The 25,361-nt window shown below is 43.1% G+C and overlaps 1 protein-coding gene across 4 annotated transcripts in view; it reads right to left on the reverse strand.

The window, feature by feature from the left end:
* adgrg6 (adhesion G protein-coupled receptor G6) overlaps positions 1-25,361 on the reverse strand; it is a 121,846-nt gene that overhangs the window by 91,176 nt on the left and 5,309 nt on the right. For all 4 annotated transcript variants that reach the window (XM_060831225.1, XM_060831224.1, XM_060831223.1 and 1 more), the window contains exon 3: positions 6,718-6,809. In XM_060831225.1, coding sequence (XP_060687208.1) covers positions 6,718-6,808 — 91 coding nt within the window. In that variant the 5' untranslated portion in view covers position 6,809. The remainder of the gene's footprint in view (positions 1-6,717; positions 6,810-25,361) is intronic.

Consider the following 25,361-nt stretch of genomic DNA (forward strand, 5'->3'; position numbering starts at 1 on the left):
TCGCATGCAGTTAAGGATGGCAGATTTTCTTCCTTAAATGGCATTTGTGATGTTTTTATGCCTATGATAACTGTTTCATAGTCATCATTAGATACTGAATTCCAACTTTTTAAAAATTGAATTCCAATTTTTACTATGGCAGAAATTCAAAACAGAATCTTACCTGGGTGTCTGAATTAATAGTCTAGTGATAATCCCTAAGCTGTGATTCCCCCCATTATCATGGATAAGCACTGCTATAAATATACTTGTACTTAAACAAGAAGTTAGCCTTGAAAATCCACACTTCCATCCAGAATCAAACCAGAATCAGTACTTTGTGCATTCCTTATATTTCAGATCCAATAATATATTTTATCATAAGTTCAATCTGCTCACACTACCAGAGCACTCCACAAGTTTCCCTCTGAGACCAAAATTTAGACAATGAGGAATATCCATGCTATAATCATCACTGTTTGCTTCATTTTCACAGACTCCATGCTGTGTCTGCACAATTCACCATTTCTGAACATTGTGAAAATAATGTAGAATCTACAAAGGGCATTTAGACTTTAAAGCTCTCTCCTTTCAGAGTCCATAAAGCACCATTTCATGGACTGTACCCAAACTATTTAAAGACCATGGCCTCAAACTGTGTTTGAACTATTCATTGCAAGTAATCAAGCAAAGCTTCTGAGTACTTCCCTCCACAATTATTATTCAACCCTGCCCAACTCCTTTTCACAGACATCCTCTACTCTGTGCCCTTGCAGCACAGGAAGCATTAATTCTCCGCATCGTAACCCTCAGTCTCATTCTTAACCCAGTACTGATCCACCTCCCTCTTGACATTCCAATTTAGTCTTTAACATGTTTCCCACTGTCAGGCACCATCCTCGTGACTGGTCATGTCAATGCAAATAAAATCTCCACCCATGAGGTCATTTTTCATGCATCAGCAACTGATATGCTATTTGACTGTGGCAGCACCACAACTGAACCCATTAGCAGCCTCAGTGTTCACTGACAAAAGCCCATTTCTAAAGATACCCATAGTGTAAACAAATACTTCAGGATAAAGATTGAGGACCCATTTTCTCAAAATGCACTGGTTGTGTGCAAAGCCTCACCAAATCTCTTGCAAGATTGCTCGCTAATTCATTCATGTGACATGCTTCTGTTTTCTAATTTAACATATTCATTTTGATTCACTACAATAAAATGATCCAAAGAAACTAAGGTTTTTCCATTCAAACCCTCACTCAATTATGTCTTTGTCACCTTTAGACTTGACGATTTCATTACATTTGTGATCAACCTCACATCTATCACTCTTCATAAACTTGAGCTCATCCAAAAGTCTGCAGGCCAGATCCTAGCATTCATTCATCATCCCTCTCATACTGACTGACTGGCTCCCTGGTAAACAGTGATTTGAAAATCTTTTTCCTTGTTTTGAAATGATTATATGGCCTTGCCTGTCCTTATCCATGTAATCTCCCCCCATCCACCTCACCATGTCTTCCAGTTCTGAACTTTTGATTAACACTGATATTAATCTCTTGACAATGGTAGCCATTCTTTAACTGTCTCGAGCAAAGTTCTGGAATGTCTCTTATTGCTCCTTGCCTCTCCACATCTCCCTTGTCCTTCATGACACTTTTTAGGTTTTTAATGGCCACACCTATAAGAACTCTTTATGGCTTAGCATCAATTTTGAGTCTATATACACACCTGGTAAACATGGTGGGATATCTTACTAATAAAGATGCTATATAAATGTGAGTCCTCGTCATCGCTGTCTGCCACTGATGCTGTCAACATGCCTAAATGTTTTTAGTCTACAATGACATCATTTAACAAACTAGTTACTCAAACTCCTGCGATCTTCTCTCATCTTTTCCTGAAGACATACAGAGCAACATCCCTCCTCCCACATCATTTTCTTTCCAGTGAGACTAACGTGGTAAGTCCTGGTGGGCTATTTCTCTGCGGGAGCCATTCACTATTCTTGGCCCATTGGGCAAGCATGCACACTTTCAAATTTCAGAAGCACGCCAATCAGTTCTGGCACCAAAATCCATGGTTTAATCAGAAAGCAAGCACCAAAATGATGGTTACCCATGATGCCTTCCTCTTCTCTGCGAGCTCATGCCCAGCAACATTCAGTCAGAAGGGACACCAGAGGAATAAAGGAAGAGAAACTAGCCATGATAGTCCAGTTAGGATTGGGGAGTGATTTAGAATATGTGCAATCTGTTGACATACAACAAGATCTGCTTTTCAGATTGCCCCAGTGATTAAAATCATGCACATATGTTAGTTCCTCATTCTGGGTTTAGTTCTATTAATAAAAGCAAGCTTGCCAAGAGAAACCGAATGGAATAAATTGGTAGCATAGAGGAAGGACAAGCAGAGTGGAACAAACTAGAAATTAGATTACGAGAAAGTCACAGTGCACGGTAAACAAAACAAATCCAGAAACATTTCAATCAACGTATACATTTAAAACCTGCTGTTGTCAATATAAGGGTATAAGAGTGCCTTGATACTCCACTGTCCACTATTTTAATATAGATCCGAAATCTTCTATAAATCACAGAAAAAAAAACAGATGTTTGTGCAGTGTTCCTGTTGTTGCACTACGCCAATATTCCTCACAGTTAACTCATGCCTGCTGTGCCTGTGTCTCTAATGGAAGTTGGCTATTTAAACAGGTCATGCTGTAATCACATTCTCCCAACACGTAAAAATCACATAACACCTGGTTACAGTCCAACAGGTTTATTTGGAAGCACTAGATTTCAGAGCACTGCTCCTTCATCAGGTAACTCGTGGGGCAGGATTTATAGCAAAAGATCACAGTGTTATGCAATTAAAACGATATAATGAACAAACCTAGATCTTGCATCTTTTAGAATGGGGTGCAGGTTTCGTTTTATTAATATGGAAATCCCAGAACTTCTTTGAAGTCACATTCTTGAGATAACCTAAGGGTTTATAAAATAAGTGACATCTCAGCTCAGACAATGTATTAAAGGTGTGAAGTTAGCGTCTGTCTGTATCCCAGTCTTGAGTCAGACTAGTTCTATTTCCAAAGTAGGAATGTTTATAATGTTACATGAATTGACTGCCTGCAGGTTGTGTGCTTTTTGAACAAAAATAGAATGTATATGCAAATACAATTCTACAAATGCAAATTCATTCCATAGACTTATATGTGTTTGTGTGTGTGTGTGTGTGTGTGTGTGCATGTGAGGGGTGGGGGGGAGAGACTACGTGAGTGTGTGGATGTGAGTGTGAGTGTGCGTGTGAGTGTGTATTTGAATGTGTGCATGCTTGGCAGTGTGTGTGCATGAGTGTGACAGAATATAAGCCCGGGAGAGGGTATGCATATAGGTGTGAGTGTGGGGGGCATATTTGTGTGTGAATGAGAGAGAGTGTGTGTATGTCAGAAAGGGTCTGCATGAGTGTATGTGGCCAAGTTCGGTACACATGGGGATGGCCTCAACCAGGACTTTGGGTTCATGTCACACTACAGGTGACCTCACTATACACACACATACATACACTCACACACACACTTTTACATACTCACACACTTGCGCAGACTCTCTCTTGTACACACACACATACAACCCCCCCACACTCATATCCACGCGCACACCCTCCTACAGGCTTATCCTCTGTTCACACTCTTGCGCACACTCTACCATGCACACACACATTCAAACACACACTCTCGTGTACACCCACACTCACACAATCTCTCCCCCCTTCTCTCTCTCTCTCTCACATGCAGACACATACACATACACGTCTATGGGGTGAATTTGCATTTGCAGAATTGTATTTACAGATACATCCTATTTTTGCTCAAAAAGCATACAACATACAGGCAGTCAATTCATGTAACATTATATAAATTCCTACTTTGGAAACAGAACCAGTCTGACTCAAGACTGGAATACAGACGGACTCTAACCTCACTTTTAATACAATGTCTGAGCTGCGATGTCACCTATTTTTACAAAACCTGAAGTTATCTCAAGAATGTGAATTAAAAGAAGTTCTGGGATTTACATAGTAATGAACCAAAACCTGCAACCCATTCTAAAAGGTGAAAGACTTAACAGCAAACTAGGTTTGTTCAATATATCATTTCAGTTGCATGACATTTTAATCTTTTGCTATAAATTCTGTGTCTTATGATCCTGCCCCACTTGTTACCTGATGAAGAAACAGTGCTCTGAAAGCTAGTGCTTCCAAATAAACCTGTTGGACTATAACCTGGTGTTGTGTGATTCTTTTTAGCTTTGTCCACCCCAGTCCAACACTGGCACCTCCATACCATGTCTCCCAACAGTGGCAGCACAATAGTCATCCTCAGGTTTGCCCCATCCAACCTGTATCTTTGGAAAACTCATTTTGTTTCAATCACTCGACCTCTGTCCTCCCCACATTGCTAATTAATCTCAACAGTATTTATACATTGAACATTTAATGCCTGAACTTAAATTTTCCAATATGAGTTACTATGCTTGAATTTAGAAAATGTAAATTGATGACCTGTAATTACACCCTATCATCAGGGTAGGAACTGCAGTGCCACCACTGGTGGGAGGGCATAATTGTTGCAAGATCCATTATCACCTGGCCATTTGGTCAATTGGTCAGTGTCAGCGTTTGTGAATCCCCTCCCACTCTTCTACACCTCAGCCTTCCAGTGTAGCTTTTCCTTTTCCATACATCCAACTTTTCCCGAAATGCATCCATTCATTTTAACTGTGCCATTGAGTTTCAAATTGTCTTGCACATGTTCTGATAGCACCCCCTTCCACTTGGCTGACTCTGACATGTCTTCACCTCTCCAACACGGAAGGTGGATTGTACAATTCTAAAGTGAGGCTTAGATATATACAGCATGGAAACAGACCCTTTAATCCAACCAGTCCATGCCAACCATAATTCCAAACTAAACTAGTCCCACCTGCCTGTGCTTTGCCGATATCTCTCCAAACATTTCTTATTCATGTACTTATCCAAATGTCTTTAAAATATTGCAACTGTACTTGCATCCATCACTTCCTCTAGAAGTTCATTCCACACATGAACCACTCTCTGTGTAAAAACAATTGCCCATGTCTTTTTTAAATCTCTCTTCTCTCTTTGTGGGCGGCACGGTGGCACAGTGGTTAGCACTGCTGCCTCACAGCGCCTGTAGACCCGGGTTCAATTCCCGACTCAGGCGACTGACTGTGTGGAGTTTGCACATTCTCCCCGTGTCAGCGTGGGTTTCCTCCCATAGTCCAAAGATGTGCGGGTCAGGTGAATTGGCCATGCTAAATTGCCCGTAGTGTTAGGTAAGGGGTAAATGTAGGGGTATGGGTGGGTTGCGCTTCGGCGGGTCGGTGTGGACTTGTTGGGCCGAAGGGCCTGTTTCCACACTGTAAATCTAATCTAAAAAAAAACCTTAAAAATATGCCGCCAGTCTTGAAATTTCCCCAACCTAGAGAAACGACATCTGCACTTCACCTTATTTATACGCCCATGGTTTTATAGACCTTTATTAGAATCATAGAATCGAATCCCTACAGTGTGGAAACAGGCCATTGGCCTAGTATGTCCACACTGACCCTCCAAAGAGTATGCCGCCCAGACCCATTCCCTGAACCTATTACTGTACATTTATCCCTGACTAATGCACATAACCTACACACCCCTGAACACTACAGCCAATTTAGCACGGCCAATTCACCTAACCTGCACATCTTTGGATTGTGGGGGGAAACCGAAGCACCCAGAGGAAAACCAAAAAGACACAGAAAGAATGTGCAAACTCTACACAGAAAGTCATCCTAGGCTGGAATCGAACCCTGGGTGCCTGGTGCTGTGAGGCAGCAGAGTTAATCACTGAACCACCGTACCATCACAGCAAGTGAGGTTAGGTCACCTCTCAACATCCTACATGCGAGTGAAAGAAGTCCCAGCCTATCCAGCCTCTCCTTGTAACTCAAGCCCTCCGTTCCCAGCAACGTCTTGATAAATCTTTTCTGAACCCTCCCCACCTGAAGAATATCCATCCTGTAACAGGGTGACCAGACACAGACACAGTTCTCCAGAAAAGGCCTCACTAACACCCTGGACAACCTCAACATGACTTTCCAACTCCTACACACGGAGGTCTGAGCAATGAAGGTGACCCTGCTTATGTGAAGTTGAAATGTGTTTCCAACTTTCAATCCAAGCATGCATGGCCCACCCCACCCCCTCTACTAACCCTGCTCCACTGAAAGGTCTTACGTGTAAAGTTACGGAAATCTAAACAAAAAATAAACAAATAACTGTGGGGATGCTGGAAATCTAAAACAGAAACAGAAATTGCTGAAGAAACCCATCATAGAAGGATCACTGGGCTCAAAACATTAACTCTTTTCCATTCTCCAGAGATGTTGCCAGATCTTCTCCAGCAATTTCTGTTTTTAGTGACAGGAAACTTGTTCACTTCAAGTAGGTGGATTAATGGAGCAATCAGAGACGGAATGCCTCCAAAGTCTTTACCAATTCACCCTCTAATATCACCAACAGCAGGTTTGGACCATTAATGCTCTATGTTCGAAATAACCAAAAGCAAAGTTTTAACTCAATTTTAAAAAAAACATCATCTGTGAAATAAAACAGAATTAAAAATGGAATGATGTTTTCCATCTTGTTCTGGGAAGGAGACATGCTTACCTGTGCAATCGAGACAGATTGTGAAAATGGCCAAATGGCAGAGAAAGTTCCAGAAGCTCCAACCTTGGTGAAAGCGCCACCTGCTGGACATCCTGCAAGAGGTGAAACAAGCCCGTGGGCAAAGATGAACAAGAATAAGTTTTCAGAGAAATGTCTGGCTCCCATTTGATGTGGCTGTGGCTGTTACACTCACAGCTGAATGAGGCAAAATATTCTCCCACTGCTTAATTACAAAGATTCGATAATTATACGATTTGCTTCAATAATATTCTGAGGCTCGGAACACCCAGAGGGTGCACCAGCTGCTCCTCCACGACTTTTCCAGAAAATGGGACAGCCACCATACCCCCGGGATGGATTGGTAGCAGTTCCAAGACAACACCTACTCAATTTATTCTTCAGTGCTTGAGCTAAAAGCAAACAGGGTGAATCTACACCCCTTTCACCGTCCCAAACTGCTGGGAATTAAACTTAACTAGCTTCTTTACATGATGTAGACTTCAGTTTCATTGAGGTCAGATTGGGTGGGGATGGGGTTAACCTTTCATAAAAGATGTTAATGAACCTGGACAGGCTTTGGCTTATTTCCTCAAGATTACCCAAGGATTAATTGAATTGATTGAGGTAATTCATGGGAATCTCATAAGAAGGGGATTAAGCAATGTAGGGGTAGTGGTTCAGATAATGAGTTCAAATTTCATCATCTGGGGAAATTAAATTCAGTTAATTAAGTTATGAAAAAAAGTTATGGAATAAAGGCCTAGCATCAATGCTGATCTGGCCTACGTGTGATTCCAGGCCAACAGCAATATGGTGGACACTACAGTGCCCTCCGAAATGGAGTAGAAACCATTTGTTCTGCATCAAAACACAATCGAAAAGCTACCTGCACCACAAGGACTGCTACAATTCGAGAAGGGGACCACCACCACCTTCTCAAGGGCAAATGGGAATGTCGACAAATGTTAGCCTTTCCAGTGATGCTCACAAAATACAACATTCAACTCTTTGAATTCTGCAGCACTGAAGCTCAGCCAGTATTATCTGCTTGTCTCAAAAACAGGTACAAGGATTCTTCCTTATCAATGTATCTCACTTCTACATTGAGCTGTACTCTTAGACTTACCCAGCTATATTTGGGTCAGGGCTGAGGGCCCTGTCATATATTGTGGTTTGGACTTTTTTTTATTCACAGGACATAGGCATCAGTGACCAGGCCAATGTTTATTGCCCATCCGTGAATTCTCAGCGGGTACTTAAGTGTTGAACACATTGCTGTGGGTATGGAGTCACATGTTGGTCAGATCAGGTAAGGACAGCGTTTTTTTTCCCAAGAGGGCATTTGTGATCCAAAAGGTTTTGCCCCCAAATGACCAACAATAGTTCCACGGTCACCATTAGGTTTGTTACTGAATTCAGATTTCACCATCTGTCATGGTAGGATTTGCGCCCCATGGCCCCATAACATTACCTGGGTCTCTTGATTGACAGTCTCATGAGAACCCAATTGGGGTATCACCTCCCCATATGCTTGGAGAAGGGTGAGAGGTGCTGCTCAGGAGGATGGAAAGATGAAGACATGTTGGAGTCACTAACAGAACATGAGGGACTGGGAGAATGTGAGTCCGGCTGAACATGAATTGGACGGATGCTTTAAGGGGAAGCTATGGAAAAGGACTGGAAAATTACGCTTTGACTCCAACTGGATAATGACTCCAGCACCATCTAAATAAATCAGGGATACCGTTAAAACATCTTGCTCAAACATGTTCTGTACAAAGAGGAAATCTAATGTGCTGGGATTTCTGAGTCAGTCTTTCAGTCTCAATTCAGGAAGGAGCAATTCGAGACTATTATTAGCTTCTTTTCATCACTCTTGTGTTACACCGAGCATTCTGCTTTGAAACAGTTGCCGAGTGGGATTCAAATTGGAATCCTCCATGATGACTTCATTAGGTTCCACTTCAGTGAGAGCACAAGTAAGGAATGCTGCTTCCTGGAGGGCTTTCCCTATTACAATGACACACTGGGTACAAGGTCTCACTCATTGCTTTCGACAGTAATTATACAGCATAAAACCTGTTATCATGGTCTATTCATAGTTGGAGTAAATGAAGGTGTGTCAGTTATAATTGAACAGAAAGTAGATTCATCCTAACTTCAAAAGATTTCAGTCTATCTTGGCCACATGAACAGAGTTAACAAAATGAGTCTCTGTACTGAAGGTAAGTGTAGGCTATATGATGATTTGACTGGGCGGGGGAGGGAGGGTGTTAAGCTATCAAGACACCACATAGTGTTTTTGTAGATCACTTAGTTCAACTTGATAGTTTAGGGAGGATCATGTTCTCCCCTACATATTTTGAAGTCACACCCAAACTAAGATCAAAGCTAACCCAGTATTTCCCAGCTTTAAACATAATGTGGACTCAAGTTGGGCATCATCTGTGGACAGAAGCAAAGTTAATGCTTTCAGCTGTCGATCTTTCACCAGAAGATTTCCGAAAAGCTGTCTCAGTAATGGTGACCGTGAGTCTACTATCGATTATCGTAACAGACCATCTGGTTCACTCACGTCGTTTAGGGAAGGAAATCTGGTCTGGCCTCCACGCGACTCTACTGCATTGTGGTCCATTCTCAGCCGCTCTCTGAAGCAAGGCCCTCAGTTCAAGCGCATTTAGGAATAGGCAACAAATACCTACAGCATCCGAGGAGTAGGAGAATCAACGTTTCGGGCCTCATTCTTGATGGTGGGCTTTTGCCCGAAACATTGATTTTCCTGCTCCTCGGATGCTGCTTGACCTGCTGTGCTTTTCCAGCACCACTCCAATCTTGACTCTGATCTCCAGCATCTGCAGTACGCACTTTTGCCGAACCAATACCTACACCTTTACCCGATCGAAGAAGATAAAGTTGCCAAACCTGCTGAGTACTTTGAGAATTTTTTTTGTTGTTATTTCAGATTCCCAGTATTTTGCATTTGTATTATCACCGATTCCAAGAACTGGAGCACCGTGATTGGCCCAACTGGTGGAATTGGCAGTGACTTCATTCCTGTGAAAGCTGGGCCAGTTTCAGACTGGGATGGTGATCTCCTAGCACAGCATGGGTCACTTCTGAATGAGCAGTTTATGGATTCAAATCCCAGTTTTAAATACACAGGCTCCTCATGCAGTAGCGAGGAGGTGCTGCACTGTCAGAAGTGCAGTTATTTTGGTGTGATGTTAAGTCAATCTCACATCTGATTGCTGTAAAAGATTCCCCAATATTTCAAACAGAGGAATGTGCATTGTCCTCAGAGTAGTGAGGGCAGTATGTTGGTTCAGTGGTTACAGCATCAGGAATCTGGGTTCGATTCCAGGCTCAGACAACCCTCTGTGTGGTGTTTCTGTATTTTCCCCATGCCTGCGCAGGGTTCTGCTGGGTTGCTCCGGTTTCCTCCCACAATCCAAAGATGTGCCGGTTAGGTGGATTGGCCTTGGGAAATTGTCCCATTGTTCCCAGGACGTGTTGGCTCGGCAGATTAGCAATGGGAAATGTAAGGTTACGGGGGTGGACAAATCATCAGAGGTGTGTGGTGGACTCAATCAGCCGACTCGCCTGCTTTCACACTGTGGAGATCCTATGATGAAATAGATGTACCAAAAGCAACTCTGCTGGATGGACTCCTGAGCAGAAAGGACAGTGGCCGAGAGGGAAAAGAGGACTGACTGAATTATCCTACAGAGAGCTGGCACAGACTCAATGGATCAAATGGCCATCTTCTGTGCTGTAATGACTCTGCATGACCTACCAGCAATCCCTTTGCGCATACAGAAATTTGAAATGTACACTAGAAGTCTGCTAACATTCATTATAGTACTGTGGCAGTCAGGAACTCGCACACACACATACGCATACACACACACACACACACACGCACATGCACACGCACACGCACACACACACGCACACACACAAGCCGTCAAAAACGTTTGCAAATCCAACCAGACATGTCCAACAAAAACACTGGAATGTACCAGACTGAAACACACCAGCAATTCAACAAAACCCCACCAACATACCAAGATAGAACAACAACCCCCAGATTACAACTCTACAGACTCATAGAGATATACAGCACGGAAACAGACCCTTTGCTCCAACTTGTTGCAGGCCAACCAGATATCCTAACTTCATCAAGTACCATTTGGCCCAAATCCACATTCAGATGTATTTTAATCCCATCAAACTACAGCATTAGCATGCTTTAATCCATCATATTAGCAAACCAAAAAGAAAAGTAAGTACACTGCAAAACCATCAATAGTTTTGCAAAGCTCAAAAATATACTAATAACCCCAGCCTATTAGGGTATACAGTAATTACTCTATCCATGGGCAAATTAAACACATTTCAATAGTAATGCACAAAGGCACTGTCTTACAACAATATCATTATCAAAACAATTCATCAATCCACCAAAGCCTGCAAGCACACATACCAATCACAGCAACTACTTTATAACGCAGTCCTGAATCACCAGCATATCCTCAACAACATCATGAGACCATGGTCTTGGCAAATTTGTCGAAAAGCAGCCAACAAAGCATGCCAGCAAAAAACACCAATTTCATCAGAAAATCCTCTGAAATTCATCCTTTCGTCAGAAAGTCTCTCAACATTCTTCACAAATTCCACCAATAAACCCACCAACATCCATCACCTGTTTCAACGACAACTTACAGCAACAATAATAGTGTAATAGAAGTCATTGCTGTGGTTACCAATATAGCACAAGCTCTATCCATCGTAAGTGTTGGTTTGAGGAGCAAGCCATCAACGTGCATTACCAGTTTCACCAGCAGATTTATCCCGAATGAAATATCAGCAACTCTCACTAAAAACGATCATGGTCTTTTGTGTCTGCCATAGGGACATTTCATGAGCATGTCCTGCTGGCTAATAGTTGGGGAGATATGGAAATAAAGAGCTGAGTTGTGTGGAGCAGTGATAATTCACAAAGCCTCGACAGCGCTTTTCACTGTCAGAGGGAGGTGTCTGATCACAGGTGAATACTTGAGGCAAATGTGTCAACAAGTTCGCAGGAATGTTGCAAGGCTTATGACTGACCTTTTAACTGACATTCTTCTGCTTTTAATGTTAGGCTCCACTAATAAACATTTTGCCAGGCCCCTAGGCATTGAGCATCATTGTCATACGTGCATGCTGTTCTCACGTGGCACGCCATCCCTTTATAGAAACCTGTGTTTACTTCCGGGACAGAAATATTCAGCATGACATTAAGCAGATGCTTTAAACATTTTCTTGCATTTCTTCAACTCATTTGACAAACCACCTGAGGAAGGTGAGGGTAGCAGTAGGGAGGCTGGCATGAGTGAACTGTCAAGGAACCTTCCAGTTTCTGTTCTAAGGGGTCATTGGATATGAAGCATTAACTTTGTTTCTCTCTTCACAGAGAGCTGCCAGAACTGCTGAGTTCCTCCAGCAACTTCTGTTTCTTCTGATTTCTGTGTTGCTGCTGTGATTTTAGAATCCTTAGAGTGCAGAAACAGGCCATTCAGCCCAACATGTCCACAACTGACCCTCCAAAGAGCAACCCACCAAGACCTATTCCCCTACCCTATTACTTTACATTTACCCCTGACTAATGTACTTAACCTACACGTCTCTGAACACTATGGGGCAATTTAGCATGGCCAGTTCACCTAACCGGCATACATCTTGGGGAAACCAGAGCACATGGAGGAAACCCACGCAGACATGGGGAGAATGTGCAAACTCCACACAGACATTCACCCAAGGTGGGAATCGAACCTGGGTCCCTGGCGCTGTGAGGTAGCAGTGTTAAGCACTGAGCCACCATTCCAACCAACTGGAACCAATTGGATCATGTTGACTGTGACATCCTTGATTGAGATTGTTAATCTGAGCCAATCAGAAAAGCCCTTGCAGACCAATATAACCAGGAGATTCAGAATCTCCTGTGTTCAGGGACTGACTCTGAGCTGGCTGGTTACAGCCAGTGTTACTGTGCACATGAAAATAAAGGGTGACTCAGTGACTGGATATTGGCCTCTGAGTAGTTATTTCAGTTGCCCTATACAGTCACAGGCTGCATTAAGTCATTTAGCTGACTCCACATTATTCAGGTCTCTGATCCAATTACATACTCGAGACAGCCCAAGCCTCTTACTCATGAGGAGTGTAGAGTCAGCTGTGAATCTGCACAGATCACACCCAAAGAGTTAGGAGCAGCATCATTGAGTTCATTGGCTCTGTTCCACCACTGAATACAAATCACGGGTTAATCACTTGCCTTTCCGCAGTGATTTCTGATGAAGGGCTTTTGCCTGAACCATCAATTTTCCTGCTCCTCGGTTGCTGCCTGACCTGCTGTGCTTTTCCAGCACCATTCTAATCTAGACCTTGATCTCCAGCATCTGCAGTCTTCACTGTCACCTTGCCGAAGTGACTGCAGTTTATGGAGCAGCTTTGCCAGATCTCTCTGTATCACAGAGTTCTGCTGTTTCTCCCCTTTGAAATAACATGTCTATTCTTCCAAACATCCAATATTTTCTTCTAACTCTGAAGGTGGTCAGCAATGTGATTATGACACGTTGATCTCTTTTGCAGTGTTGATTAAGGGATGTGTTTATGAGCCAAGACACTGAGGAGAACTCTCTTTTGAAATATAGGGCAATGGGATCATTCCTATCCCCTGACCCAGTCACAGGGGCCTCAGTTTAATGTTTCACTGGAAGGACTGCATCTCCGACAGTGTAGTACCCCACTGGAGAATTAGAGTCATAGAGATGTATTGCATGGAAACAGACCCTTCAGTCCAACCTGCCCATGCCATCCAGATATCCCAACCCACTCTCGTTCCACTTGCCAGCACCTGGCCCATATCCCTCCAAACCCTTCCTATTCATATACTCATCCAAATGCCTCTTAAATGTTGCAATTGTACCACTTCCTCAGGCAGCTCATTCCATACACGTACCACCCTATCTGTGAAAAAGTTGCCCCTTAGGTCCCTTTTATATCTTTCCCCTCTCACCCAAAATTATGCCTTCTAGTTCTGGACTTCCCCCACCCCAGGAAAAAGTCTTTGTCTATTTATCCTATCCAGACCCCTCATAATTTTGTAAACCTCTATGAGGTCACCCCTCAGCTTCCGACGCTCCAGGGAAAACAGCCCCAGCCTGTTCAGCCTCTCCCTAAGCTCAAATCTTCCAACTATGGCAACATCCTTGTAAATCTTTTCTGATATCTTTCAAGTTTCACAACATCTTTCCGATAGGAAGGAGACCAGAATTGCACACAATATTCCAACAGTGGCCTAACCAATGCCCAACTATCAATGTACCAATGTACAATTATCCTGATTTTTACATCACAGGGCCTGAATCTCAGGATGTTTACAGCTGAAAGGTACAATTACCACAAACTGACAGTCAGCCATACTCTCTGAGGAAGAGAATTCCACAGCCTAGCAATCCTCTAAAGAAAAACATCTCATCATCATCTCAGTCTTAAATGGGAAACCATTAATTTTTAAACCATGTTCCCTAATTTTAGAGTCCTTCACAAGGGGAAACATCCTCTCAGCATCTCCCCTTTCGCATCCCCTCAGAATGTTACATGTTTCAATAAATCACTGCTCACTCTTCTAAACTCAAAACTAAAAGACAATCCTGCTCAATTTTTCCTCACATTCTTCCCAGGAATCAGTTGGATGAATCTTTTCTGAACTGCTACGAATCTTCACAAGTTCATATGATATAGGAGCAGAATTAGGCCATTTGGCCCATCAAGTCTGCTCCGCCATTCCACCATGGCTGATATTAATCCATCAATCTAATTCTATCCTTTCTGTCCAATGAAAAAGTTGAGAGATGACTTAATTGAGACATATAAGATAATCAGAGGGTTACATAGGGTGGACAAGGAGAACCTTTTTCTTCAGATGGTGATAACTAGCACAAGGGGACATAGCTTGAAATTGAGGGGTGATAGATATAGGGCAGATGTCACAGGTAGTTTCTTTACTCAGAGAGTAGTAGGGGCGTGGAACGGCCTGCCTGCCATTTGAGTAGACTCACCTACTTTAAGGGCATTTAAATGGTCATTGAATAGACATAGGGATGAAAATGGAAGTGTGTAGGTTAGATGGGTTTCAGATTGGTTTCACAGGTCGGTGCAATATTGAGGGCTGAAAGGCCTTACTGCGCTGTAATGGTCTATGTTCTATGTTCTCAAGTGAGGATATTAATCTGTGCTTCATATGCCAGAGTGGTCTCATTGAGGACCTGCACAAATGTAGCAGCCTTTTCCTCCTGTCAGATTCAATTCCCCCCCATAGTAATCACCAACATTCTGTTTCTTTCCTCATCACCATTTGTGCCTGTGTACTAACTTGGTACAGTTTATGTACCAGGACACCCAGATCCTTCTGCAGCTTTTTGTTCTGCAGTCTCTCTCCATTTAATTAATAGACTGATTCTCTATCTTCCTACCAAAGTTTACAAGTTCACATTTCGCCACAGACCTAAGATAACAGTGAATTGTTCTGGGGCATGGATAGGGTGAATAGCTAAGGTCTTTTCCCTAGGGTAAAAATTCCTGAAGAAGGGCTCATGCCCGAAACGTCAATTCTCCTGCTCCTTGGATGCTGCCTGACCTGCTGCGCTTTTCCAACAATAGTAGCGCGCATACACTACTAATTACATTTTCAGCTTTTCCCTAGGGTAGGAGAGGTTGAGTCCTTCATGGTAACCTCAATCAGTATGGAACAGCCAATGGTGGCTACCCTGAGAGTAGTTGCTCACTACTACCTTCTCCAGTGTGATTGGGGATAGGCAATAAATGCTGGCCTGGGCCAACAGTGCCCAAATCCTATAAATTAATTTTAAAAAAAGTAAAAGCTGCCACAGATCTCCACATCTTCCCTTTCATTTGCCAATTTCATTATATCTGCACCCTCTGGTTACTGATACCCCGCTGCCATAGGAACAGTTCCTCCCTGTCTACTCTATCAAACCCACACCTTGGATTAAGCACCTCTGTTAAACCTCCCTTTAGCTTCACCCCCTCAGTATAGCACCTTGGCATCTCCAGTCTTTCTGCATAACTGATCCCACTTAGAAAACATTTCTATTCTCAGAGTAGTTGACAACTGGGCCAACAACTTTGGTTTCTGTGGGGACCGAAAGGCAGAATGCAATTTCTTAACCATTGGTAAAATTCCTGAAATCCCGTGTTCTTGATATTCATTCAGAGGATGTAGGCAGCACTGGCAAGACTTGTACTGATGGCCCATCCCTAATTGCCCCTTGAGAAGTCAGTTGTGAGCTGTCTTCTTGAACTGCTGCAGTTCATTTGGTGTAGAAACACTTGCAATGCCAATTCGGGAATGAGTTCCAGGATGTTGACCCAACAACATTGACTAAACAACAAAACAGTTCCAGGTCAGGACGGTATACAGCTTATGGGAGTGGGAAGAAGATTGAAGGTTTACTTAATGACCTGACATCTCTCTCTCTCTCTCTCTCTCTTCCTCCAAAATGGTCCCTACCTTGGCAAACATTGCCCAAGAGTCAGCTACTAAGCCCTTGGAGAGATGAGCCAGTGCCCAGTCTCGGCCAATCCTGCTACATCAGGAATAATGACGATCTCCAAGGGAACCCCCAATGTCCAATTTCTCTCCTCACTCCTCATCTTGAGGTGACAAGTGATGCTCAACATCCTGAAAGCCTGTTTTGTTTGATGTAGGAGGAAAAGAACTAAATTTATGCAGTGACTGTCTTATCTTTAGATTGTGTCCAAGTGCTTTAAAGCCAATAATGCCTTTAGGATTCTCAGTGCTACTGTAACTTGGTAAGTGAGGCACAGTAAGCTCTCACGATAGGAATCACCAGATAATTGATTCCAATGGTGCTCATTGAGGAATATCAGAGATACCTCTGATACCTCTTTGGGCAGCACGGTGGCACAGTGGTTAGCACTGCTGCCTCACAGCGCCTGAGACCTGGGTTCAATTCCCGACTCAGGCGACTGACTGTGTGGTGTTTGCACGTTCTCCCCGTGTCTGCGTGGGTTTCCTCTGGGTGCTCCGGTTTCCTCCCACATTCCAAAGATGTGCGATTCAGGTGAATTGGCCATGCTAAATTGCCCGTAGTGTTAGGTAAGGGGTATATGTAGGGGTATGGGTGGGTTGCGCTTCGGCGAGTCGTTGTGGACTTGTTGGGCCGAAGGGCCTGTTTCACACTGTAAGTAATCTAATCTAACCAGGGAGAACTTCCCTCCTCTGCAATCTACAGAGGCAAATGGGACCTCAATTTGAGTTTTGACTGGAAAGAGAGCACAACTGACAGTGCAGCACTTCCACACCACTGCCACTGGAGTTTTAGCCTGGATTAGGTGATCAAGCCACTGCAGTGTGACAATGAACTCACATTTTCTGTCTCGAATACCAGCCAAATGAACCACAGCTGGCATCGAATTTCACTAGGGGCACATTTCACAGGAGTTGAGATCTCTAGAAACATTGAGCCTCGACAATGAGAGTTCAGAGAGGTTTGACTCTAAAGAACATTGCAGTGAACTTCACCTCGATCATCTGTTTACATCAACTCTTTCCAAATGTTATGACACACACCTGGGGTAGGTGGGACTTGATCCCATACCTTCTGGCTCAGGGGTAGGGACAATATCACTGTGCCTCAAGAGTTTATGTCCAGACGCATGCATTTGTCAGTAGGGATAGAATGAGAACAAGTGGCTCATTCTTTTCTTCATCTTCCTCTCAAGACTGAGATATCATTCAATTCACAGCAAGTTTATGGAGATGTGCAGGACCGGGGACTGGCATTGCAATTAGGGTTAGTTACATTAGCAACTGTGATGTACTGTCAAATTCCATGTTTTAGCTGAACTCAAATTGCTGCAAGGATCTAAATATCTCCTCCACATGACATAACAAGGGAGTAACTCGGTAATATTGAAGATCGTTGGGGTGGGGGGGAGGAGGGGATAGAGACAAGAGGGAGGCCAGAAGCTGAATTAAAAACAAATGTACATAAAAAAAAATCAATGGTAAGGAAGAAACGTTTGGAAATGTACAGAAGGATAAGCAGTATCTGTTATAGACATCACTACTTAAGGCAGCCATAGACAATGGTTGCTGGTGTTACCAGTGAAGCCCACATCTCCAATATTTACAAGGATGTTGCCAGAGTTGGAGGGTTTGAGCAATAGGGAGAGACTGAACAGGCTGGGGCTGTTTTCCCTGGAGCGTCAGAGGCTGAGGAGTGACTTTATAGATGTTTATAAAATCATGTGGAGCATGGACAGGGTAAATTGACAAGGTGGGGGGATCCACAACTAGCAGGTATAGGTTTAGGGTGAGAGGGGAAAGATATAAAAGGGACTGAATGGGCAGCTTTTTCACTCAGCGGGTGGTGCGTGTGTGGAATGAGCTGCCAGAGGAAGTGGTGGAGACCGGTACAATTGCAACATTACAGTTTCAATATTAGCTTCTGGTCTCCCTCTTGTCTCCAGCCCCTCCTCCCCCCACCCCAATAAATTAATTTTTAAAAAGGTAAAAGCTGCCACAGATCTCCATATCTTCTCTTAAAAAGTGGTGGAGGCTGGTACAATTGCAACATTTAAAAGGCATTTAGATGGATAAATGAATAGGAAGGGTTTGAAGGGTTATGGGCTGGGTGCTGGCAGGTGGGACTAGATTGGGTTGGGATATCTGGTCGGCATGGACGGGTTGGACCGAAGGGTCTGTTTCAGTGCTGTACATCTCTATGACTCTAATTAGTAAAAGCAAGTGAACAAAAAGCTTTTTTTAACAACAGAACAACTCCTTCTGATAAAATTACTCACTCCACCCAGTCTTTTGGGCTATTATTTATTGTGTGTGTGTGTGTGTGTTACTATTTACATTTGTGGGATTGACTTGTAACTGTGGTTAATGTATTCCAGATGAGAAGTTTCACTCTTTTAATAAGTATCTGCCAGGTATTGTCCCACCTGATCATCCCTCCCACTTCCCCACCTCCAACCAAGATGAGCTTGTTACTCAGCAGCGAGCTGTAAAAGTGTTGCAGAGTATCACACCCAGACCCCTCATGATCAAGTGGAGAGAGGTTCCATTAATGAAAAGGCATGAGACAGAAAAGTCCTGGCCTCATTAATTCTTTCTATTTTCCTCCTGCTTTATGACTGTAAATGCACTCCATTCCCAGCTGCAACCAAAGTTCTCATTCATACAGAGATAATAAAAACAGCTGGCATAGCCCCAGCTCCATAGGATTCACTCAGCTGAAGGCACATCTGTGCAAAGTGTTTCTGAGCATTGTTGGCAATACTTGTGAAAAATTGCTGGGCACCTTTAAGAAACCTGCAGTTCTCTCTCTTCACTAAGGAATGTGATGGAATTCCGCTTAAGGTTTGTTTTTCAAAGGATTTGACACTGAGCCACAGAAGGAGACACGGGAGTGGGAGTGGGGTGAGGGGCCCGCTGCACTGCTGCTCATTGGGAAAGTAGGTACTGCCCTTACCACCTTGCAGGGTGGGGACTGGCGAGTTGATGAGCTGAGACCCTGAAGAGGCCATTAATTCATCGCCAAATTTAAGGAGCAGATGGATTTTTACTTAATAACGAGTGAAGGATGAGAGGAGAGGACAAAAAAAGTGGAGTTGAGACCAAGATGAGATCTATCATCCACTGGCAGAGCAGGCTCGAGGGGCTGAATGGCCTACTGCTCCACTTAATTCTTATGATCTTAAGAGCCTCATTTGGCAATGGGTTGGTGAGGGGGGTGGGGGGGTCACGTCTGGACCTTCTCATCCAGACCTTAATGAATGAGATGGAAAAGGAGGTAGTGTTTCTCTCAAGGGTATGATTACTTTTCCTTCTCATCTGCTCCAACGAGGGGATAAACAAATGGTTTTACAGCAAAGAACAAGGCAAGCCAAGTGGTCACTGTTGGTGTTTACACCCGACCCAAAACCTCCTCCCATGCTGTCACATTTCCTTCACTACCCTGTCACCTTATCCATTTCCTGGTATCCCCTTAAAAGCAGCATTCACTGTCACTGCTCCATCAGATAGTAAGTCCACATTCTATCCAGCCGAAGAAGACTCTCCTGAAATTCCTCACTCAATTAATTGGTGGCTACCACAGATGTAAGGCCCCCAGTTTCAGTCTCCCACACAAGTGCAATCAGCTTCTTCACATTCGCCCTATCAAACTCTTCTGGAGTCTTTAAGATCCTGTGAACGATCACCCTTTACCGTTGTCTATCCTTACAGGAAGGACCCCAGTCTGCTCAGTCTTTTATGTTATTATCACCACTAGTTGCTGGCATTATCCTTGTAATTCCCCAGTGTCTCTCTGGCCTTTTCGCACCACCGCAAGAGGGTTTTAAAACTCCATTATTTTTAAAATAAATCTTTTTAATAACTGCAGTGCAAAAGTCCAAAGGGGATATTTTCTGGCATGGGTTTGATAGACTGAATGGCCGTGCTGTAATACTTTCTAGTTCCCATGGTCATTCCACATTTCTCTGTAAGGCATTCGAATCTGCTTCTGGTGAAAATTGCTTCAAGTTCCCTTCTCCGGCCTCTAAACCAACAATTCTTAAAAAAAAAACCTTCACCAAGGGAATGGTGCCCCTGTAATTTGGACTCAATGTGTATTTAATTCTAGTTCTATTAGATTCTAACTCAGAGAATGGTGCCTATAGCTCTGACACCAGGATTCCACAGGCTATAATGATGTGTGGTTTGTGCCATTTATGACGCACTGGTTATTGTTCTTACCTCTGGGTTAGCAGACCTCTGGGGGTCCAAATCCCAAGGCTTGAGCATAAAAATGAACCTAACAGCGCCAGACTAAGCGAGTGCTGTCTTTTAAATAAGATGCAAAACCAAGGCCCTGCCTGTGCCATAATGTGGGTGTAAAAGGTCCCAAGGTTCTATCTGAAAGGAATCCAGCTTTAAATCTTGGCCAATATTTATTTATCCCGCAGGCAATATCTCAAACGATTATCTGCTTCTTCTTTAATTTCACTGCTGCTTGTGCGGTTTTGGTTGTACACAATTTGGCTGCTTCACTTCCTACATTACAACTATTAATCCATTGGGAAAGTTGGACCCAATGTACCCTGGACCATCCTGAAAGAAGCTTTATAGTACAAGCCTTCCTTTCTTTACATTTTGCACACTGACCTCAGGCTAACTGGCACCACAGTGCCGTAACAATATACAGAGCTCTATTTTGTCCAAAAACTGTTTTCTCATTAAATATTATCCTCAGCATGCTGGTGCAATTGGCAAGGATGGTATTAACTGCCCATCCCAGCGGTGAGTTTTCTACTTAAACTGTTGCATTTTGTATAGTGAAGGTGCGCCCATAATTGTATCTAGTCCAGGAGTTTCAGGAATTTGACTCAGTGATAACAATGGAATGGAGATACATTTCCAAGTCAAGATGGTGAGTAGCATGGAGGAGGTCCAATCATCTGAATGGCTGAGGTCACAAGACTGAACGATGTAATTAAAGCAAGTGCCATACGTTAAGGAGCTGAGGATTAGGTTCGAAGGCCATCTCTTTAACTTAACGGCGACAGACAAATCTCCTGAAGAGATTGACTGGTCCATTTGAGCATGGATACACGTCAATATTGCACCAGTCACCTTGAAACAGAAAGAGGCTATTCAGCCCCTTCTGTCTGTCCCACCATTCAGTTAGTCAATGCATTTTTTAGCTCCATTTGGTTCCTTCAGTACAATTACTGAACAAAATTCCATCAATTTCCGTTCTGAAATTGTCAAATGGCCCCTCAGCATCCACAACATTTTAGGCAAGAGAGTTACCAATTTACATGTACATGTGAGGAACTGTTTCCCTTGCTCAGTTTCAAAGAAATATTGGACTCAAAACATTCACTCTGTTTCTCTCTCCACAGATGCTGCCAGACCTGCAGAATTTCCCCAGCGCTCTCTGTTTTCATTTCAGATCATCAGTATTCACATGTATTTAGCTTTTATTATCACCCCTGAACAAGCTTGCTTTAAACTTTTGTTGTTCCCTTGTTCTGGATTTTGGATTTGTGTTTCTCACTACCTGGTCTGTCCACTAAATATCTTAATTAGATCACCTCTTAGTTTTCTAGGAATACAGCTGGTTCAGCAAGTCTACATAATTTAACCCTGTGATTCCTCCAGCGTGGCTTTCTCAAGCACCTTTAACACAGTGAAACATCCCAAAGTTCTAATGACAGAAGTTGACCCAGAGTCATATAAACTTTTAAAGAGTGCTTTCAAGACAGGAAGAAAGTATGAGAGGCAGCAAGGTGTGGGGAGGGAATTCTGGAGTTTAGCACCCAGGCAGCTAAAGACACAATCACCAATGTGGGGAAATTAAAACTGGGGTTGAGTAATCGATAGAACTGTAAGACGTCCGAGATCCCAAAGGGTGGTATGGCTGGAGGACATTACAGAGAAAGCAATGGGTGAATCATGGAATTCCAAAGGGAACAAATAAAGTTGAAGAGTTTGAAATGCATGGAGTAGTGGGTGAACAGGTTGACTGTGAGCTAGGCTACAGACAGAAAATATTTAATTGAGCCAAAGCTCATTCAGCGGGATATATAGAAGGCTGATTGGGAGTACATTGGAACAGTTGAATCTAAAGACAACAGAGGCATAGTTGATGGTGTCAGCAGAGGCTGAGGCAGGAGTAGCACTGAGGGACGCTATGGAGGACCTGCGATCATTCTGGCGAATTTGTGCTGTTCCTCCTTCAAGACTAGCCCTTCTGAGATATGATGCTAGAACTGACCTGAAGTTGTACTGTTATAAATGCTCATGGTGCAGGAAGCAGCAGGTCATCAGATGGTGGGTGACCTCTCTTGGACCATGGTAAGATTGAAATCTGAAGACAAACGCTTCTCTTTCTCCTACCTATCACACTGGGCCCACCTTGCTACAGCAAGCCTGCAGCTTGTGAAGTGGTTACTGGACAACAATGACAACTGCGAGATGCTAAGACCCAACTTCTGGAGGTTAGAGAAAATGCATTTTGATGCGTTGATTTTGAAAAGAATGTGAGATGTTAATGCAGACTCTTGGAAAGACAAAACACAGGCACTCATAAAGCAATATTGACCAGTTCAATGATTTGTGACTGTAATAACTGATCCCTCTTAACACTGAACATCTGTCATAATATTTGAGTACTGCAGCCTTTTTTGTTACTTTATCCACCACTGTCAACATTCTCTCCCTCCCACAGCAACGTGGCACAGTTACAGCGTGAACGATTTACAAGCTTCAACCTACCAGTCCTCCCTTGTTAGCTCTTCCAAACTCATGAGCTCTGACATCTAGAACATGGGGCAGTAGATGCTTGGAAACTTAGCCATCTGCAAGTTCCTCTCCATGTCACGTACCAACCAGACTTGGGAATATATCACTGTTCCTTCATTGTCAGAAACATGGAGCGCCCTTCCTGATAAGCATTGTGGATGTAGCTACACTCCAAAGACAGCAGCAAGTCCAAAGATGTGCGGGTCAGGTGAATTGGCCATGCTAAATTGCCCGTAGTGTTAGGTAAGGGGTATATGTAGGGGTATGGGTGGGTTGCGCTTCGGCGGGTCGGTGTGGACTTGTTGGGCCAAAGGGTCTGTTCCACACTGTAAGTAATCTAAGTAATCTAAATCTAATCTAAGTAAGTCAAGATACAGTTCACCACCACTTTTTCTAGAGCAATTAGGGATGCTGGCTCAACCAACGACATTCAATTTCCATGAAAGAATAAAAAAATAAAAATTTTCAAGTGCAGTGATTGCTCTAATGTCGGAAAATTTTCAGACAAATTGTAAACATTAAGCTCCCACAGCCAGTAATCATAAAAGTGTTCCAGTGCAGAAGGAAACCCCTCATCCCTTCTTATCTGTGCTGGCTCAACAAACAAGCATCACTACCCACTATCAATGTCCTATACCCTACACATCATTTCTATGTAATAATCTATTGAATGCTTCAATTGAACCTCCCTCCACCACATTTCCAGGCAGTGTATTCCATAATCTGACTACCCACTGTGTGAAAAGACTTTTTCCTCACATCACATCTATAGAATGATCCAATCATCTGCTCTTTTTATAAAGTGCCGCTAGCTGAGGGTCAAGACAAATTCCTGCTGTTTTTTGAAAGCTTGTGATTCAATCTCTTTCACACTGAGGAACTGCACCTTTGAGAGTGCAGTACTCCTGCAGTGTAGATCATGGCGGGTTTAAGTCTCGGAGGTGGAGTTTAAACCCACTAACAGGAGTGGAGAGTGCCCCAGAGGTCTATGGGACTAATCTATCATTACTGGGAGATGGAGACATTAGGGACTGCAGACGCTGGAAGTCAGAGTCCATAGATGTGGCGCTGGAAAAGCACAGCAGATCAAACAGCATCCAAGGAGCAGGAAAGTCAATGCTACAGGCCAAATCCCTTCGTCAGAACTGGGGAGGGAGTTGCGGAGCCCATGAGTAAATAGAGGGAGGGGGAGTGGGAATGCAGGTAGGGAGTCATAATTTGGAGCAGCCAGTGTTGGACTGAGGTGTATAAAGTTAAAAATCACACAATACCAGGTTATAGTACAACAGATTTTGTTTGGAAGCACTAGCTTTTGGAGTGCTGCTCCTTCATTAGGTGGTTGGTGGAGTATAAGGTCATAAGAGACAGAATTTATAGCAAACCTTTTCAATGTGGTGTAACTGAAATTATGTATCGAAAAAGACCAGGACAAACAATCCAAAGGGCCTGTAATGTTCTATACTGAAGCCTGATTTTTAATGCAGGCAGGGAGATTAAAGCATTTAATCTGGGAGACACCACACCTCAGGTGAGGGGCATGGATAAGACAAGAGGACATTGATGGTAACATCAAGCTGACAGGGAAATCGAACCTGCACTGTTGGCTCCATAGTAAACCAACGGTCCAGCCAACTGAGCTAATCAAATCTCTGAACACAAAGTTGAGGATACTACCAACTGACTTACAACCAGTCGTATTTTTAACTGTTCTCAAGATATTGAGGGGACTAGATAAAGTAGATTGGGAGGATTCATTTCTGCTTATTTATGGTCTATCAATATAGTCTATAAATCAGGATCAGAACTTTCAGGAGTGAAATCTGGGATTGCTTTGACACACAAAAGGTAGCAGGAGTTCACAACTCTCTTCTGAAAATTACAATCGATGCTGGATCAATTGTAAACTTTAAAGTCTAAGATTAATTGATTTTTGTTGAAAAGAGAGTGGTGGAGCCGAAATCTTTCATCTCATCCTCATCAAGACAAATATGAAATTTCAAAGACTCACAACAATTTGTAACCACTTACATTTTTCTTTAATTACCCAGGGACTGGAAGTCAATAGGTCCCCATCGCGTCCACTATGGTCATGCCTCAGCCAATCAGAGTGGTTTTGCCAACCAATCAGTACAATTTAATAGGATAAATCATTGTGACCCTTTGGAATTTGGCATTCCTGCATTGGTCCTGATGAGTGCAAGTTGAAAAGCTTCAGTAACATGTCTTCCCATTCAGAGATATAATAGACTTTTAT

This window comes from Hemiscyllium ocellatum, chromosome 10 (assembly GCF_020745735.1).
Source record: "Hemiscyllium ocellatum isolate sHemOce1 chromosome 10, sHemOce1.pat.X.cur, whole genome shotgun sequence".
NCBI classification, from domain to species: Eukaryota; Metazoa; Chordata; class Chondrichthyes; order Orectolobiformes; family Hemiscylliidae; genus Hemiscyllium; species Hemiscyllium ocellatum.